Source organism: Tiliqua scincoides, chromosome 1 (genome assembly GCF_035046505.1).
Source record: "Tiliqua scincoides isolate rTilSci1 chromosome 1, rTilSci1.hap2, whole genome shotgun sequence".
Lineage (NCBI taxonomy): Eukaryota > Metazoa > Chordata > Lepidosauria > Squamata > Scincidae > Tiliqua > Tiliqua scincoides.
In genome coordinates, this window is record NC_089821.1 from 104515223 (window position 1) to 104533126 (window position 17904).

Below are 17904 nucleotides of genomic sequence, written 5' to 3' on the forward strand. Positions count from 1 at the left end.
GCATGGCTTCACTGGGAAATCAAGCTATCTACTCAGAAAGGTTAGACATGGTACCTGGTCCATTTCTGCTCATACATTAAATGTTTATTCTGCAACAGCCACAATTTTAAAAATGGATCAAAGTTTTAAGTGACAGGCTCTAAAATGATTTTTGTGTTTGTTAAGCTGTGTTTGACAAAGGTAGCAACTATCCAAGTTGTACTGAACTGTCACAGTTCTAGAACCCATCAATGTATTACCCTAAGCAGTATAGGAAGACCAGTAAGATGTGGATGCTATAACTTTGGGAACAATCTCATCAAGTCACTTACGAGTTCCAAAATGGGTATTAACTGAAAGACAGATCATCTGGATTACCCTAAGTTAAAGACAAGTACTTAGGATATGAAAACTGGTTTAGTAAAAAAGGCTCTATACGTACCACAGTCTTTTTCATCGCTATTATCAAGGCAGTCATCTATCCGATTACAGACTTTGACTAATTCAATACAGTTCCCATTGTCACACTTAAAATAATGGGGAGAACAGGTTGCTTCTGGTGTAACACAGAGGTGTTCCAGTTCATCTGATTCATCACCACAGTCATTGTCCCCATCACAAACATAGGCTTTTGAGATGCAGCGGCCATTTTCACAGGTAAACTGGTGCTGTGGACAGCGTGGATATAGGCAGCCCCTCTCATCGCTGCTGTCCCCACAGTCGTTGCGCCGGTCACATCTGAAAAAGAAAGCCACTTCTGGAACACCACAAAAAGATGGTGACTGCTGCCAGGCCTGAAATAACTAGAGAACAACTCTGTTTTCTTCAGACACCATTCATTTTGTTGTTGCGATTGCATTTTGAAATTTGTTGCAAGCTGCCTTGGGGATCTCTTAAATGGAACCAAAGATTAGGAGATATGCATTTCAAATAAATAAATAAATAAATGCCTGGCTATTGCATTACACTATGGTCTGAAAATCCTTGCAGACGTGATAGGTCCTTATCCAAATGAAGTCATTATACAGCCCAATTCTATCAAGGGCCTACAGTGGCAGATTTTGTGATCTACTGTTTTAGGTCCCATTTTGGCAGCACAAAAGGCTGGAGGTTCCTTGGCTCATCCAGGCCACACCAGAGCAAGTAAGGTGATAGAGGGCCATGGTTGGTTTGGGGGCAGGAAGTGGGCCAGGCAGAGGGTGTGTCAGGGAAGGGAGGGGCTGCATTTCGATAGTGCCAATATCCTATTCCCCTGTACCTATTCCCAAACACTCCTTACCTCCCTTGGACTTATGCCAGCAAAATAGCTGGTATAGGTCCAAGAAGACCCACTGACTGCCAAGTGGCCTACGGAGAGGTAAGGAAAAAATATTTTTACTTCTCCTAGGTTGTCTGACCTCCCTCCCCCCCCCCCCATAGCATGCAGTGTGTGCTTCATTGGTAGTGGCTGCATACAATGGGAGATAAGATTGGGTGCCTAGAGAGGTATCCAATTGAAGAAGTTCCCCACCATGGGAGTTAGATGGAAAAACAATATTTGAATGACATTTGCTATATCTGAATACACTGAACTAGATTCAGATAAGTTCCTTTTGTTACAGAAAGGAACCCTTAGGATCCCAGTGCTGAACAGCAAAGCCATAAAATTTCTCCTCTGTAGTACAGGAGAAGGATGCTGGAATCCTATTCTAGTTGGCTTGGCAAGGTAAAAGCAAGTCACAGGCAGAGTAACAGAGTCCTCCCAGGCTCTTGCTAATGTTTAAGCACATACAGTCTTTCCTGCCCTTGCCTACCTCACTCTCTTCAGGCTCTATTCCTTTCTGAGCAGCAGGTTACTGCTTGATTTTATACTATGCTTACTGTTTCTCCACTGAGAGGTAAGAGTATGCCTCCCAGTGCCACCAAGCAGCTGCAGTATTTTACCACAGAAATAATAAGTGGCACAGGACCGGAGAGCTCATGCCTTGCCTAAGGCTAGCCAGTAAGCATAGACCGACTTGGAACTCTGGATCTCAGGGTGGGCTAAACACTCTGCCTGCTGGGCTGCACTGGCTGTGAGCAGTTGACTCTCTTCCCCTTACAAAGGTTGCATTGAAACGAACCTGTAATTGCTGCGGATGCACAGTCCATTGCTACATGTAAATTCGTTGTCCATGCATGGCCTCCTTGTGCAGTTCTGATGCTCATCGTAAGCGTCGCTGCAGTCAGCATCCCCATCACAGACCCAAGCTCGAGGGATGCACCTTCTTCGCGGAGGCGCATCGTTCACACAATTGAACTCGGATGCTGAGCAGCTGCGATTTGCTAGAATAAAGCACAAGATCTTAGCAACTTGCCACATACATCTTATTTGATGATGTCATTTGAACATACAGATGCGTCCCCCATATCCACGGGTCCGGTATCCACGGGTTCAGTTCTCCATGGTTCTCCACACCATTACCTTTGTTTTTCTTCTTACCAGTGGCACCAGGCAAGCAAGCAAGCCTCTTCCTTTCACAGAGTGCTAAAAGCAGTCCAGCTTATAGAATGACAAGCAGGCAGACAGCCAGCCTGAACACTAGAGGAACACAGGCAGAACATTCACAGTAAACTTCGTGCTTCCTGTCAGCGTTTTGGCTGTGTCTCTCTAGTATTCTGGCTGTTTGCCTGCTTGTCTTTCTACAAGTTTGCCTGCTTATAGCAGGGGTCTCTAAACGTTTTGGCTAAAGGGCTGCATCAAATAGCAGGTAGTGTTGAGGGCCGGGGGGAAAAATTAAATACTAAAATTTAAATAAATATATTAGAGATGGAACTTAGATGAATTAATAAATGACCCCCACCCCAGAAGCCCAACTCCAGTTGTGTTTGGTCAACTGGGCCAGAGGCTCTCAGGGGATTAGAGGCTGGCCGCAGGCAGGATAGAGGCTGGTCACAGGCCACATCTGGCCCCCGGGCTGGGGTTTGGAGACCCCTGGCTTACAGTGTTCTATCAGAGGAAGAGACATGCTTGCTTGGTACCACAGAAGAAAAAAAAAGGTAAAGGGCACAGGGGGCTGCAGAGATAGGGTTTCCTCTTATCTGTGGTTTCTGTATCCGTACAGGGAGGGTACTGGATCATGCCCTAGCAGATACAGGGGACACGCGTCTGTATCTATCATCTCATTCTCAGTGTCTCCTTTAGTAATGAATTAAAACTAAAACACAAAGTAACGACATTATCTGACACTTTTTATGTGTAGTTGGCACTTACCACAATTGTGCCTTTGATCCTCATCACTCATATCACCACAGTCATTATCACCATCACAGATCCATGTTGCTGGGATACATCTGCCATCATCACATCTGAACTGCTCACTAGAACAGCTCCGCACTGGGGGAACTTAAAAAAGAATAGGATTGTTCATTTGCCAGCCATCCAGTACCAATTAGCAATAATTATATTATTAGCATTAGTAATTTCCACCTTTTTTAATGTAACAGAAGTGCTTAAGAAAAATCACTGATTTTTCTAACCATAATTACTATGCAAATTATTAACATGCATTACTGCCTTCAGTGAACACAAGGGTTTGGTTGCGCCATTGTAGGCCCTGGTTCTATTTAACTAACAATGGAGTGCCTTGCAGGACCACTTCTGCACTAAAAAAAGGAGAAATGTGCAAGCCAGACCTGAAGCAAACTATGCTTAGAATAAGTTTACTACTGGTAATAAACCAATGCTCAAACGTTAGATCCCTGCTCCTGACTTAACAAGGTGAAGACTCATGAACTGCAGACCTGCTCTATGTGCATCTTGAACTCCATACTTTCTTCAAAGTATACAGGCGTTCTTTACTCAGCATGTAGTTGGTCAGTGGAACTCCCTGCTACTGGATGTGGTGATAGCATCAGGCCTAGATGCCTTTAAAAGGGGATTGGACAAATTTCTGGAGGAAAAATCCATCACGGGTTACAAGCCATGATGTGTGTGTGCAACCTCCTGATTTTAGAAATGGGTTATGTCAGACTGCCAGATGCAAGCGAAGGCAGCAGGATGCAGGTGTCTTGCTGTCTTGTGTGCTCCCTGGGGCATTTGGTGGGCCACTGAGATACAGGAAGATGGACTAGATGGGCATCTGGCCTGATCCAGCAGGGCCGTTCTTATGTTTATGTTCTTAGGTAGGTTTTGCCTTAGAATTTGGACTCAGTCAGTTCACATATTTTGAAAAGCTTGCTACCATTGATGTACAGTGAAGTTATAGCACAAGAAAGAACAGTTCATGCCTGTTGATGTGCGAATGGTGTTTTACATCAATTGCTCTACCTACCTTTTCAAATCTGAGACCTACTTTTAAATCCATTCTGCAGCATGGGATTCATGATATATACCTGTCTCATTCCTTCTGTCTGTTTCTCCTTGCCTTCCTCCCTGGTCTCCAATCTTTTTTATCCATCTCTTTTCCTTTTCGTTTGAAACATGATAGCTCTTAGGCCTGGTTATGGCCCAGAGTCAGGTCTGTCCCACACTATCCAGATTCCCAGTTCAGCAATCTAGATACAAAACAACCCCTAGCCCAGAATGACTATCTAGATTTGATGTGTGGCACACTTGCCACACATCAATTACCCACATTCACTTTCCGAATTGTTCCATTACTTACCACAAGATGTAGGTTCATCTGAGCCATCGCTGCAATCTGTTGCCTGATCACAGTACCAATGAGCAGGAATGCAACGTCCCGATGAGCAACGGAACTCGGCATTAGTGCAAGTCAACGAGACTGGAATGGAGGGGGAAAAAAATCTGTCTTTCCTTTTTCTGAGTTTTCCAAACTGTTTAAAACTGCTTTTGAGTCCATGATGATACCACTAGCAAATAATATTGCGCTTTTGAGCACTCAACATGATTCACAACCATTGCAAGGGAGGTCCATGTTATTATCCCTGTATTGCAAATGACGGAAGATGCTTAGACTGTTGGAAAGTGGCTTGCCTAAGGCAGTGCCATACCAAGATCATTTGGCATCCAGGGGCCATAAATTTTTGGCATTCTCCCATGATAAAATTATTTAAATGAATAATAATAACGGCAAAAGAAGAAGTGCAGGCAATGTACTGTTTTATTGAACTCTGTGTGAGTGTGTGTGTGTATCCACAGCTGTATTAACACACAACTGTACTAAGTTTGTATATTTAGATTTGTATGTTTATATATAACTTTGTAACTTCATATAAATCATACCAATAAACATGCTTTTCTTATGGTCCGCTGTAGCCAGTGCTAGCCAAATCATGTCTGCAGTCAGAGACACTGCCATGGCCATCTTGCAGCTGCCTCTTGGACAACATCCTGCAGCTTGGCACCAATGGCTGGAGGGCGCCCTGGCCACCCTCTTTGCATACCACTGGCCTAAGGTTGTGAGTTCACAGCAGAGGAGAGACGTAAACCAAGGACTTCTTGATTCACAGCTCGGTTTCTTAGCAACTACACTGTACAGTGCAGTTCTCCCTGACAGAAGTCCTCACAGAACGGATTGCGTTGTTTCTGTGTTCTATTCAGTCTCTAGCATATTGCTACCACAGAATGAATGGTTAGTGATAACTGCAACAAAAAGATTTTTAGAAAGAGAAGAGGAAAGCAGTGTGCCCAATTTTACAGAAGTCTGGATTTGGAGTGATTCCAAATCCAAGTTTAGACATGGACTTGTTAGAAAACCATGGAGATGATACTCTCAGAGGCTCCAATTATGTGCACAACCAGCAAAATGGGAGCTAATGTCCTGTGGTTTGATCCCACACTGCAGGAAAGAAAGAATATATAAACACTGTGACCACAGATGGGCCAACTGCAAAGATTCTTCCATAGCATCAGCACCCCTCTGGGAGGAGAATGTCAAATCAGGTGAGGAAAAACCTGCACCTACATGCTTCCATTATGCACATGTGTACCTCTGCAGCACATGAAACATGATAGTGGTTGCACATGAGAAGAGAGTCTTGCAACACAACCCCTATATATGCTAATTTTTACTCAGAAGTAAGTCCCACTGTGTTCAATGGGATTTACCCTCAAATAAGATGCAGAAGATTGCAGCCTTAATTCTTGTATGTGGAAAACTGGCATAAAAATTAACCCACAGTAATAAGAATGTGAAAATCAGGAATTCATAAATAGCAGTAACATTTAATTTTAATAACGCTATTTCCTTTTACCTTCACTATCACCTTCCTGCATGTTAACTCTCTTCCTACAAAATTATGAGCCTGAAGATCATTTTCTCATTACAGGCTTATAACACGTGTAGGCTGTTTACCATTATGTACCCAGTTGAATCACATCAAGAATTTCCATGCCACTAGAAAAGAGCATGCTAGGGTGAAGATTTGCCACACGATTGGGCCAGCATATAAAATAGAATGACAAATGTGATGACCTCCATATGACGTATTAATCATATAGGAGACTGGGGGCTCATCTACCAGTTGAACAGGCCCCAAAACGTATGAATGCAGAGCGGTCCCAAAGTTAATTACCCTCTCAGCAGAGTATTGCCTCATATATTTAACATAAAGACTGAAGTCCCTTTTGTTCATAACTGTTTCTCTCTCAGAGAGCTGCCTTTCATTTTAAGTTTGACAGGTTGGAAAGCATGCTCATGTCACTCACTTATGCACACACCACTTTGAGGAGGGGGAGAAGAGAGAGGGGAGAAAGAAAGAGTCAAGTCAACTGTGCCTTTTTCAATACAACCCTAAAAAGGGGGGGGGGGAGAAAAAAGTGTACAAAAATGTTTTGACTTTTTACCCAAAAAAATAAGCAAAAGCATGAAGCACAGAAAGGTAATTGGGAGGCACCATTAGCTTACCACAGTGAGTGGGGCTCTCATCACTCATGTCACCACAGTCATTATCTCCATCACACAGATAAGTTCGTGGAATGCATATGTTTGTGCTCTGACATTTTGTAAAACCAGATTGACAAGTACGTTCAGCTTTAAGAAAAAAGAAGTGAAGAGTTTAGATTTCTTTTTCTCCTCTTAAACTGGAGCAGACTATGAAAAATATATCATTGCAAACAGCAATGTTTGTTAGAGTTAGAATTGTTCTGGGATGAAATTTCAAAAGGCACTCCTAAATAATGTGTAATCAAAGATCATACATAATACAGCTTCTCCAGGGATGTATTCATTTGGAGGAATTTGGCAATCCATCCACCATTCAATAATTTGTTGTTAATATATTTTCACCAAAAAAAATTGGACAAATAACTTTTATCCACTGAAAAATGCTCATTATTTACATTTGATGTATCACTTATTTAGCCATGATTACAGCATTTTCCTTCTGCTTTTTATGACCATTTGGGAAAATTGTCCAAAATTTGGTCTAAAAGTATATTTCAAGCAGAGATATTCATGGAAACTATAATTTAGAGTTCTGTGTCATCAGGATAGTATAATTATGTCTCAGATAAGAGGGACATATTGCTTGTTTAACTACACTTTTTAACTGAATTATAATTAGAAAAGTGATTTTTGAGTTACAGGTGGGACCTCCCTATCTGCGGATTTTGCATCTGTCGATCTGGCTCAACATGGATCCCCCTGACCTGTGCAGAGCCAGACTTGGATCCACCTGAGTCCTTTAGAGGTGACCAGAGCTATGCTCTAGTTATCTCAGGAGGGCTTTCTGAAGCCAAAGGGCTTCCCCGGCCTCCAGGGGCTTTCCTGGGCCTCAGAATGACTTGTAAGGCATAAAAATGTCAATTCCAGTTTCCCCTGGGAAACTGGAAGTGGTGTTTTCCTCCAGCTCTAGGAGCCATTCTGAAGCCCACAGAGGCAGCAGACAGACACATGCTGCCTCTGTGGGCTTCAGAAAGCTCTCCGGTCCCCTTTGGGAAAGCTGCGCTCAGGTCCCCTTTGGAGGACTTTAAGGGACTGATTGTGGATTTGATTATCAGCGAAATTTGATTATCTGAGAACGGATTCCTTGCAGACACCAAGGTCCCACCTGTATTTATCCAACTCTAACTATGTATTTCAAACTACAGGTTTAAAACCTATCCAAATGAGTAAGTAGTAAAGGCTCAAGTCAACGTTCCCCTAGTAAACACAAATATGCCCTTCCAAATATGTCTTTGTCTTCCCTAAGTCTCTTGGCCCAATCCCATCCCCTGCTAGCACACGGGACTTAGGGCCACCAATGCAATCTCCACTGTGCCCAGCACACCAGGAGGAGACTTGGGAGAACCAGCTACTGCCTGGTTACCTATGGGCCTACTAAGATCTACACCAGTTTATTTTCATGTCCATGCTGGGAGCTCTGGATCTGGTGGGTGACACTGCTGCAATGGCCCCACCTCTGTCCCAGCCTAATCCCTGACCTGATCCACCCATATGACCACACCAACGGCCAGTCTAAATAACACCACTGCCACCGTGCAGCCTTCCAGTCTTTGCACAAGTGGCAACCCTCCATGGACCAAAAGAGAAGCTGTTGCACCAGCAGACTTCATGGTACACCAGTGTACTGTGATGATTGGATTGGGTTGTATGTATTTTAATGCAGAACACCCTCTTCACCTTTTATAGCCAATTTTCTACAGATATGTGTTGAAACCACTAAGCAGCAATTGGACACTAGCTCCATGTTGCCCAATCAATCCATAAAGGCCCCATTAAATATACAGAGAAGTATACCACAGCTTAGTCTAGCTCAATCCTGACTAGTGACATTTCTCTAGCATTTCAACAGGTGCCTTTCCCAGCCCTCTCTGGAGACACTAGGTGTTGTATCCGGGACCTCATACAAGCAAAGTAGGTGCTACAACTCCATCCCTGGGATCAGCATTTAATGTAGACTTGCGTAACCCACCAAGGTGAGCATAGCTCATTAGCCACATATTGTCAACTAACATGTTCTTGACAACATCCTTTTTACAGTTCTAGGAAGTTAACACCAAAGAAGACCTATCAAACCTCTGGTGGACAACCATACAGGATTGGTAGTCCCGCCTTCATCCAGATGGTAGGCTGCAAGTTACAAAGAGTGCTGCCAACAGGGACTGTGTTGGCATCTGAAAGGGACCTTCTCCCAATTGAGTCTTCTCCCAATTCATTGGTCTGATTCCATTCAGATTGCACCATGTTATTTCAGCAGCCATGGCGCTACTCGCTTAAGAAAGGGAGTAGCTAAACATCACCTGAAATCTATTCTCTGACAGTTCCACTTCAGCCCAGCAGAATTACTACTGCAGGGTATGTGTGGGGAGCTGTTCTGATGCAGCTCTCACTGCTGGCTTCAGTAAGTACCTACTGCTTGACAAAAGGAGGAGGGGGACCTGTGCCAGTTCTCTGCTCCCACCTCAATCATTCTCTGATAATTACAGTCCTGTACAAAAACTGTACACAGCACAATAGCAGCAAAGACAAAGTCAGGGCCATGGCCAGCACAGTATTTCTGATGTCCACTGTTCCATTCACAGTCAGACAAAAGCCAGAAGACAAAAAAAGAACACAATCTTATGCATTTCACTGTTGGTCCAAAAAGCCACAGGACTAGATACACCATAGCTGATACACAACTGGTAAATTAATACATTCCACAGGATAATTTATTCCCATGGAATTCAATGAATTGAGGAACTAGAAAGGTTGCAAGACTACGATATAAGACATCCCATATAATACAGTTCCCATTGTCCGAAACACAGTATCCTTAACTTTATATGTAACTGAAGTTGGCAGAATACACATTATGCATGTTTCTCAGTTGCCAGTAGATCCTAGTATAATTTCCAATCAAGATGCCTTTACATTTGACATACCACAGTCAATATATCACAAAATATCAAACAGCTCTGGAAAAGTGATTTGTTCCCTTTTACTGATTCTTTGCAAGCAAAACAGTGTCCTCTTCTGTGGCCTAAAGAATCAGTATCCTAAAAGGACAATATATAGTTGTAATCAACTTACGGCAATTTCTCTCATCTGAAGTGCCATTATCATAACAGTTGTTTACACCATTGCAGACGTATTCAAGAGATATACACCTTCCATTATTGCAAGTAAATTCTGTGTGGGAGTCACAAGTTCGGAACAAGCAGCCCACCTCATCACTGTTGTCTCCACAGTCATTGTAGTGATCACAGCGATAAGAGTAGGGTACACACCGCCCATTGCCACAGGTGAAAGCTGTTGGTTGACAGGTATGAAAAGCTGAAGGAGATAAACGTGATAAAGAAATGTCATTGACAGAAAAGAATCTCAAAGCCTTGACAAATATATCAAAGGAATACACAGCACTTTGTTTTACCTGCCAGGGCAAACACGGCTGCAAAACGGACTGCATGTAAAGTAAAATACACATTTTGAATCAATCAGATAGAAGACGAAATGTTCGCTTTGTTTTTACATGGAAGATAATTCCCAGCTATTTCAAATCCCCTCAAATTCCTTCTTGCCAATCAAGAATAACAGAGAACTTCAACAGCGCACATGGGGGAAGGGAGACTAGATGCTGTAGCTAAGACAGTGCCATAGCTACAAAACAGGGGTATGATTTAAAGTCAATGGAAAAAAATACATTCATTTCACTTTGTAAATCCTGTATCTGCTCCAGTTTGTGAACTAAACAGAAGGTAAATGATGATCCAGTGCGCAGTATATCCACCCCTGCCCCTTCTGTGCAAGCTGCCAACGTATGGGTCTCTGCCCTCCCTTGTCAGCAGGCAGCTTTTCAAAGCACAGAAAGTTTTGCTCCCAGGTCAGCCCCAGTGGCATGTTTTGGGGCAGGTTTGATAGAGCCCTAAATCTGCAATGCAATTCTAAATTAAATGTGCAGAAGGAAGTGATGTTAGAAATACCTTAATTATTAGTGGATTAATCAAGCATATTTTATACTTCAGGAAAACTTTTCTTGAATCAAACCTATTATTAAAAATATTTATTTTTATCTATTAAGCTCACATCCTTGTTACTAATTTCACTGTCTAAATACTAGAAGCAAGCAAGTACTTCCTAATCTTTCCAGAAATCATGTTTTAGTCTATCCTGTTGGGATTTAACAAGATACATTAGTTCAGGGGTGCCCAAACCCCGGCCCTGGCGCCACATGCGGCCCTCGAGGACTCCCAATCTGGCCCTCAGGGAGCCCTCAGTCTCCAATGAGCCTCTGGCCCTATGGAGACTTGCTGGAGCCCACGCTGACCTGATGCAACTGCTCTCAGCGTGACAGTCAACTGTTCAACCTCTCATGTGAGCTGGGGGATGAGGGCTCCCTACACTGCTTGCTGTTTCACATCTGTGATGCAGCAGCAGAAGCAAAGGAAAGGCTGGCCTTGCTTTGTGCAAGGCCTTTTATAGGCCTTGAGCTATTGCAAGACCTTCATTCATTCATATAAGTTCTATCTGTAATATATTCATTTATGTAAACTTATTGAAATTTGAAATGGAAATTAATTCTTTTTTTTTTTCCTGGCCCCCGACACAGTGTCAGAAAGATGTTGTGGCCCCCCTGCCAAAAAGTTTGGACACCTCTGCATTAGTTCCAACACCTTTACCATATCCCAGAAGGAGTTTTAACCTTCCAATTTTCACCACAAGAATTATGATTTTATATACTTTATTTTTTTTTAATTTTTGGTTTTACAATTACAGTAACAAGATATATCTGTAATGGAACAGAGAATGGATACAACATCATCGAGCACTCTAGCAAGCACATAAGGACAAATGTTCATAATGTTCAGTTGTGTTAGTAGAGGAGAGGTGATATAAACTGGATCTAAATATTTGCATGCAGTGTTTCAGTGAAGAAGTATGGAGCAGGTTATAATTTTAAATATCCCTGGGTCTTGTACACAACTGGTATATAAAATGTATCCAAATAATACAACCAGTGGGCCTCTGGCCAAACAGACACTGGTAAACTCATTATCTTTATTGATTTATTTATAACAGCAACTGGGCAGGAGCTCCTCATTCAATTATAGAAGTGCTTACCACACACACTTTCCAGTTCATCGCTGCCATCCACACAGTCATTATCGTTGTCACACTTCCAGCGCTCTGAGATGCACCGCCCATTAAGACAGGTGAAGAGTCCTCCTCCACACCTGGTGCCATTGTCCACAATACAATGCTTGTTATTATTGGCTAAATACCACTGTCCTTCAGAAGGACATTGACACTCTGCACCAGTGGGGCCTAAATTTAATTACAACAAACACCAATAAAATATTAACAGGTCAACATCGCTACATAAAATTTCCCCCAGTTGTGAATTTTAGTCTTCATTGATGCTTACTAAAAAATAAAAGCCAAGTAAGTTTTCTTATAACACAAGGGTCTCAATCCTTTAATTGTGTACTCTGGAATTATTTCGGGGGGGGGGGGGCGCTCTACATGTTCAGGGCTATTCCTGCCCTGAAATTACTTATTCTGCATTATACTTTATATTGCTATACAAAACAAGTTGAGAACAAGAGTGAGCCTTATCAAATATTTCTGCTGAACATGGAGACTGTGCCAAGTGATTTATTTAGCACTTTTCTTTAGCATTCCGATTCTCCAACCATCTGGCACCAGTAGGAATATAACTAATGACTTTAAAGCAGACATACAGAAAATGGAAATTCTGAAAAACATTGACCAAATGCCGGACACTTAAACACTTTTACCAAATACAAACTTTGCTACTGTGTGTTTCTCTTATTCCCACTCATTTTATCACTAGTGTGGTGAAACTAGGGAAAAGTTTCAAAGAAAAGAATACTGAAAATATTTTGCAGATAACAATCCTTTTGTGCAGTTCATAGACACTGACATTTTGACAGATGCTTGAAAGGCATGATGCACAAACTGTGGCACGCTCACATACCATTCTGGGTAACTGGGGACTTTGTGCCCCAGTCTCTTTGAGATGAGCCTGGTTCAAGTCCTTGTCCAATTATGGGAGGAGCAGAGCACTACACATTTGCATCTCCTGTGTGGCTATCGCAACTGTTTCTGTACAGCAAGGTGGCTGTTAGCAGGCCACCAGGAAATGAAATATCTCAGATCTAACATGCACTCGGGGCTTGTTGATGCTTAGCTAGCAACACTAGTGTGTGCATGTATTTAAGATACTGTGCAATTTATGAATCATGCCCTGAATTCCCGGAGCAGTTAAATATTAATGGAGATTTAAATTAAAATTGCATTTACGTGCAGAGTTTGTAAATCATGTCCTAAATTTCTCATGCAATTAAATACTAATAGCGATTCAAGCTAAAATTCCATTTTTGTGCAGGACTTTGTTAATCATCAATCATTCTTCTTGTGCAATTAAAAATTAATAAGGTGATAACAAAACAAAATTCCATTCGTGTGCAAAACTTTAAAAGAATAGTTGTTCCACAGACCAGGTATTTTGTTGAAACCCAGTATTCTGCCACAGTGCAAATTTTATTCAATTCCTTATTCTTCAGGGTCACATATTTTACCTGGTACACAGATGTGACTGCAACCACCGTTAAACTGGTTACAAGGATTGCTGCACTGCTGTTGTTTGCTTTTGGCCCAAACATGAATATCCATTGGTCTGTTTGCCAGGTTTGAGATCATAACAATCTGATCTGACCCATCATATTTATTCGCTCGGTAAATACTTCGGGTGTTCCAGTCTGTCCAGTAAATGTGTTGATCAAACACAGTCATTGCAAATGGATACAAGGCAGTGCTAACAATGACCTCACGATTTGTACCCGTAATGTGGCTGCGCTCGATCTTCTGTCTAAAACAAGTAAATAATATTAGCATTTGAAAACAAGTCATAAGTCTTCAATATTTCATACATTTAAGAGTCTAGAGCTCTCATAGGGGGAAATGTTGAAAGGCACACTGAAGCTCACTGTTAATTTCAAGACAATAACAGCTGTCTTTCAACCAATAACAGTTACATAGACATTCACATTATTAATATCAATTATACCTGAAATCATAAGCATTTGCACAGAATAGCATATCATATTTTTGGCGATCTAACTAAAATTTCAACAGACGTTAATATTCATTTCAATTTAAGAATATTTAGCTTACCTTACCAAGGTAACACATTCATTACAAAAAGGCTTTACATTCTGATTTACATCACAATCATTATGCAGTTTCCACATTAGTAGTTACTTATTTAGACTATTGCTATTAGACTAGTGGTTCTCACAAATTTAGCACCGGGACCAACTTTTTAGAATGAGAATCTTTCAGGACCCACCAGAAGTGATGTCATGATCGGAAGTCATGACATCATCAAGCAGGAAAATTTTTAACAATCCTCAGCTGCACTGACTATCATTGTTTAAAGAATATGCATAATGCCAAATAAAGGTATCTGAATCTGAATATACATAGTAGCTTGTTGAAAGTACAGGTCTGTCACATTTCCCCAAATGCAGTCACATACCATGGTAGCATCAAGTCTAATATTGAAAATAAAATATTGAAATGAATGGGGCCCACCTGAAATGGGCTCACAACCCACCTAGTGGGTCCCAACCCACAGTTTGAGAAACACTGTATTAGACTATTATTTAGACAAGTGCCATAGGCAGGAATCTGATAGAAATTTTGGGAAATATTAACAGTAAATCATCATTCCAACTGTTAAGCAATTTAAACATGAAATATAGGTACATACAAACTTGCATCTGCCCAGTAAAGCTGCTCCTCCTCATAATCGAGTGCAAGTCCATTTGGCCATACTAGATCAGTGCTTATAATGGCTGTTCTGAAGTTTCCTCCAAGCGTTGCTCGTTCTATCTTAGCACTGGAACTCCAGTCAGTCCAGTACATGTACCTAATGATCATTCAGTTGAAAAAGGAGTCCTATTAGTAAATCAAAGAGCCAGTAAATGAATATACTCTGACCTAAAGGATCTATTAATAGGAATAGAAAAGTGTGTGTATGTGTGTGTGCATGCTCTTGACTGCACATGATGTACAGAGATAGTTAAATGGTTCTTCTGTGCCTTGGATGGAGGGACCACAACGGAATCTTTTCTGGAAAGTCTTAAACAAGTTATTCCCAAAACACTACCTGTGTAGTGCTAGGTACACTAATGCCTGTGGGTGTGTTGCTTGTTATCAGCTGGGACAATGATAACAGTTCCTGTCTCACCTTTCCCTCTCACCACGCACACTCTCAGTTTTCAATGTGTTCTCTTTAGGTACCTGTTGCCTTCCAGCTTTCTTGATGTGTCTGGCTGCCCTGCTCAAAGATATTTGAAAGCAAACGTTGAAGCATGCTGAGTAAGGCAGGCAGAGATGGAGAAGAGGACAAGCACACTTTGCAAAATTGTGGAGAAGAGAAGAGGTGTGGTGATAATGATGGCAGAGCACAGGACAAGTGAGGTGACAATTATTGCACTTGGTTTATGAAGAACAAAACCAAGAAGGAAAAGGCAAGGAGGATGCTGACTATGACAATGGAAGATGTGCGTGCATGTGCAGTAGTAAATGAATGGAAAGTGTGTGCAAGTGTAAGTGTACATATATGCAGAGATGGATGAAAAGAAGATACATGCATATGGTGGAAAGATTGAAGGCACGTGTGTGTAGCTGGCTGAAGTTTGTGTGGCCATTTTGTGACTGAGCCTTGCTGCTCAATAGCCATGGTGGCATCTACCATGGCATCTACCATCTTCACAGAACTTCTGTGGTGCCCACAGCTCCACAAGTTTGGAAGCTCATTTCCTACACAATCCTTTGGGAAGGGAACAGGGTAGTGAAAAGTCCAGTCTCTGGTGAAGAGCCTAATACACTTTCTATGAGAATAGGTGTCATGTGGGGCTAACTGACTGCTGGATTGTTCAAAATGGCAAAACATGACATTTTACACATGCTAAAAGGACATTACAAGACAAATGACACAATTCTTTGCACGTAGCTAGACAAAACCTCATTTGAACTTAAGTAACAATGTCAAGATTTCACAGCGTGACCTCCGCATATGCAGGATTGGCAGGCATGATGTAATTTAGCAGTCTGGATCGAACTGTATCCAACGCCAGAGGAAGTTCTCAACAATGCTGCCCCAAATGGTGACCAAAAGAGAACTGAGCAGTAAGGTCAGCTCACTCCATTCATTTGAGTAAGTGTGGACAGCTATTCCCTGCCCCACTGGAGAGGTGAAAATGTCTTCTCCTTAGCTAAATTGCTCTAGGACAGTGATTCCCAATCTTTTCAGCGCTGTGTCCCACCTCATCCTCCCCGTGGATCGCCATGCGATGCTCCTTTTAGTATAACTATACCTAGGCTTGCTGGGAGGGCCTCTTCCAGGTTGTGGGCCAGCAACCCACTCCATTGGCCTCTGCAGGCCTCAGACCATTTCTGGTTAAGCCGGAAGTTTGTCTGCAAACCGAAAGTCGCTTCCAGTCACTTCTGTGGGCCATTTTGAGGTCTGTGGAGCCAACAGAATGGGTCACTAGCCCAGCGCAACCTGGAAGAGGCCTCCAGGCCATCCCAATAAGGTTTGGCTACACTAAAAGGTGCACTGTCAGGCCCAGTGCCCGGGTTGAGATTCATCGCAAATGGGGTTCCAACACACTGTTTGGGAAATGCTACTCTTGTAAGTTCTTAAGACATTCTGCGCAGCTTCAGAACTGCAAGTGTGCAATTACTCACCCTACAATCTATTTTGAACACAACTCATTCATATTAGCTACATGAAAGTAAAGACAATAAGCTATACAGAAACATAGATCCCAAGTTCCACATGCAGAGTACAGAATTTACCCTTGGCAAGGGTCCAAGACAATGGCCCTTGGACGTGGAACACGGGCCACTACAGTGCGATTAGATCCATCCACAGCCATTGAACTGATAGTCTGATTTAGATAGTCACTGTAGTAAAGTCTGTTGTTGATCCAATCAAAGGCTATGCCATCTGGAGTTCCTAAATCTTAAGACACACAATCACGCAAAAGAGAGAACAAACAAATCTTTGCATGGAAACGCTATGAATCAAATATCGTAACATTTTCTTATTCTAGTTTCAACTGTCAGCAGTAGGACTTCACATATTTAACTAAAAGTTACTCCATCACAGTCAGGAGCCTGCTCCCAAAAAGATATATTGAAGCGTCATTCTTGAGACACTGGCATGACACAATGTTATTTCCCACTTCTATATTATGCCTTTCCATTTCTTTCGTGTTCCTTTCCTTGGATATATTGCAAGTAAACGGGGGAAACTAAGGGCCCAATCCTATCCAACTTTTCAGCTCTGGTGCAACCACAATGCAGCCCTGAGGTAAGGGAACAAATGTTCCCATACATTGAGGAGGCCTTTGTGACTGACTCCCCACCACAGTATGCAGTGCACGCCCCACTGGCACGGCTGCACTGGCACTGGAAAATTGGATGGAATTGGGCCCTAAGGGCTCTATAATACCATTAATAACAATTCTTAGCACAATTAACTACAGAAAAGCACAGTTTACCGAAATCACAAACACCTATTTAAATGTAAAAAATAATAGGATTGTTGTGCCATGATAGTCAACATTATATCTTCAAACCTATTTTGGCATAACTGCTGTATAGCTGGAGTAATATCCTTGCGAAGGAAACATCTCAAAATTCCAAACAAAAACACAATCAAACCACATTGTTCATATAAATTAAGCACTGTAATCTAGGAATAAAGCCCATTCCTAAGGTTATTTACACTGAAATCAGTCTTCCAAAAACACACGGCTATGGTTACAATCTTATCCAGTGTTTCTAAATCAGTGATACTTGTACAACCAGTGGTAATTGAGGTGCTGTCCAGTGGTACTCACAGGACCCCCAGAGCCCAGCCACCTACCAGTGAGGCCAGCAATGCAACAAGACAAGCACAGTAGGAGGCTCAGTTCAGCAGGCAGAGCCTCAGCAGCATGCACTTTTCATGCGCTTGAAAAAGCCCTCCTGTCTGCCCCGA

The 17904-nt window shown here is 42.1% G+C and overlaps 1 protein-coding gene across 1 annotated transcript in view; it reads right to left on the minus strand.

The window, feature by feature from the left end:
• The window catches only part of LRP2 (LDL receptor related protein 2), a 173702-nt gene that overhangs the window by 45371 nt on the left and 110427 nt on the right, over window positions 1–17904 (minus strand). The window contains exons 40-49 of the mRNA XM_066621620.1: window positions 16716–16881; window positions 14620–14778; window positions 13427–13716; window positions 11946–12149; window positions 9918–10160; window positions 6810–6935; window positions 4605–4724; window positions 3212–3343; window positions 2082–2283; window positions 422–717 (exon numbers count right to left, since the gene is read on the minus strand). Of these exons, the coding sequence (XP_066477717.1) occupies window positions 422–717; window positions 2082–2283; window positions 3212–3343; window positions 4605–4724; window positions 6810–6935; window positions 9918–10160; window positions 11946–12149; window positions 13427–13716; window positions 14620–14778; window positions 16716–16881 (1938 nt within the window). The remainder of the gene's footprint in view (window positions 1–421; window positions 718–2081; window positions 2284–3211; window positions 3344–4604; window positions 4725–6809; window positions 6936–9917; window positions 10161–11945; window positions 12150–13426; window positions 13717–14619; window positions 14779–16715; window positions 16882–17904) is intronic.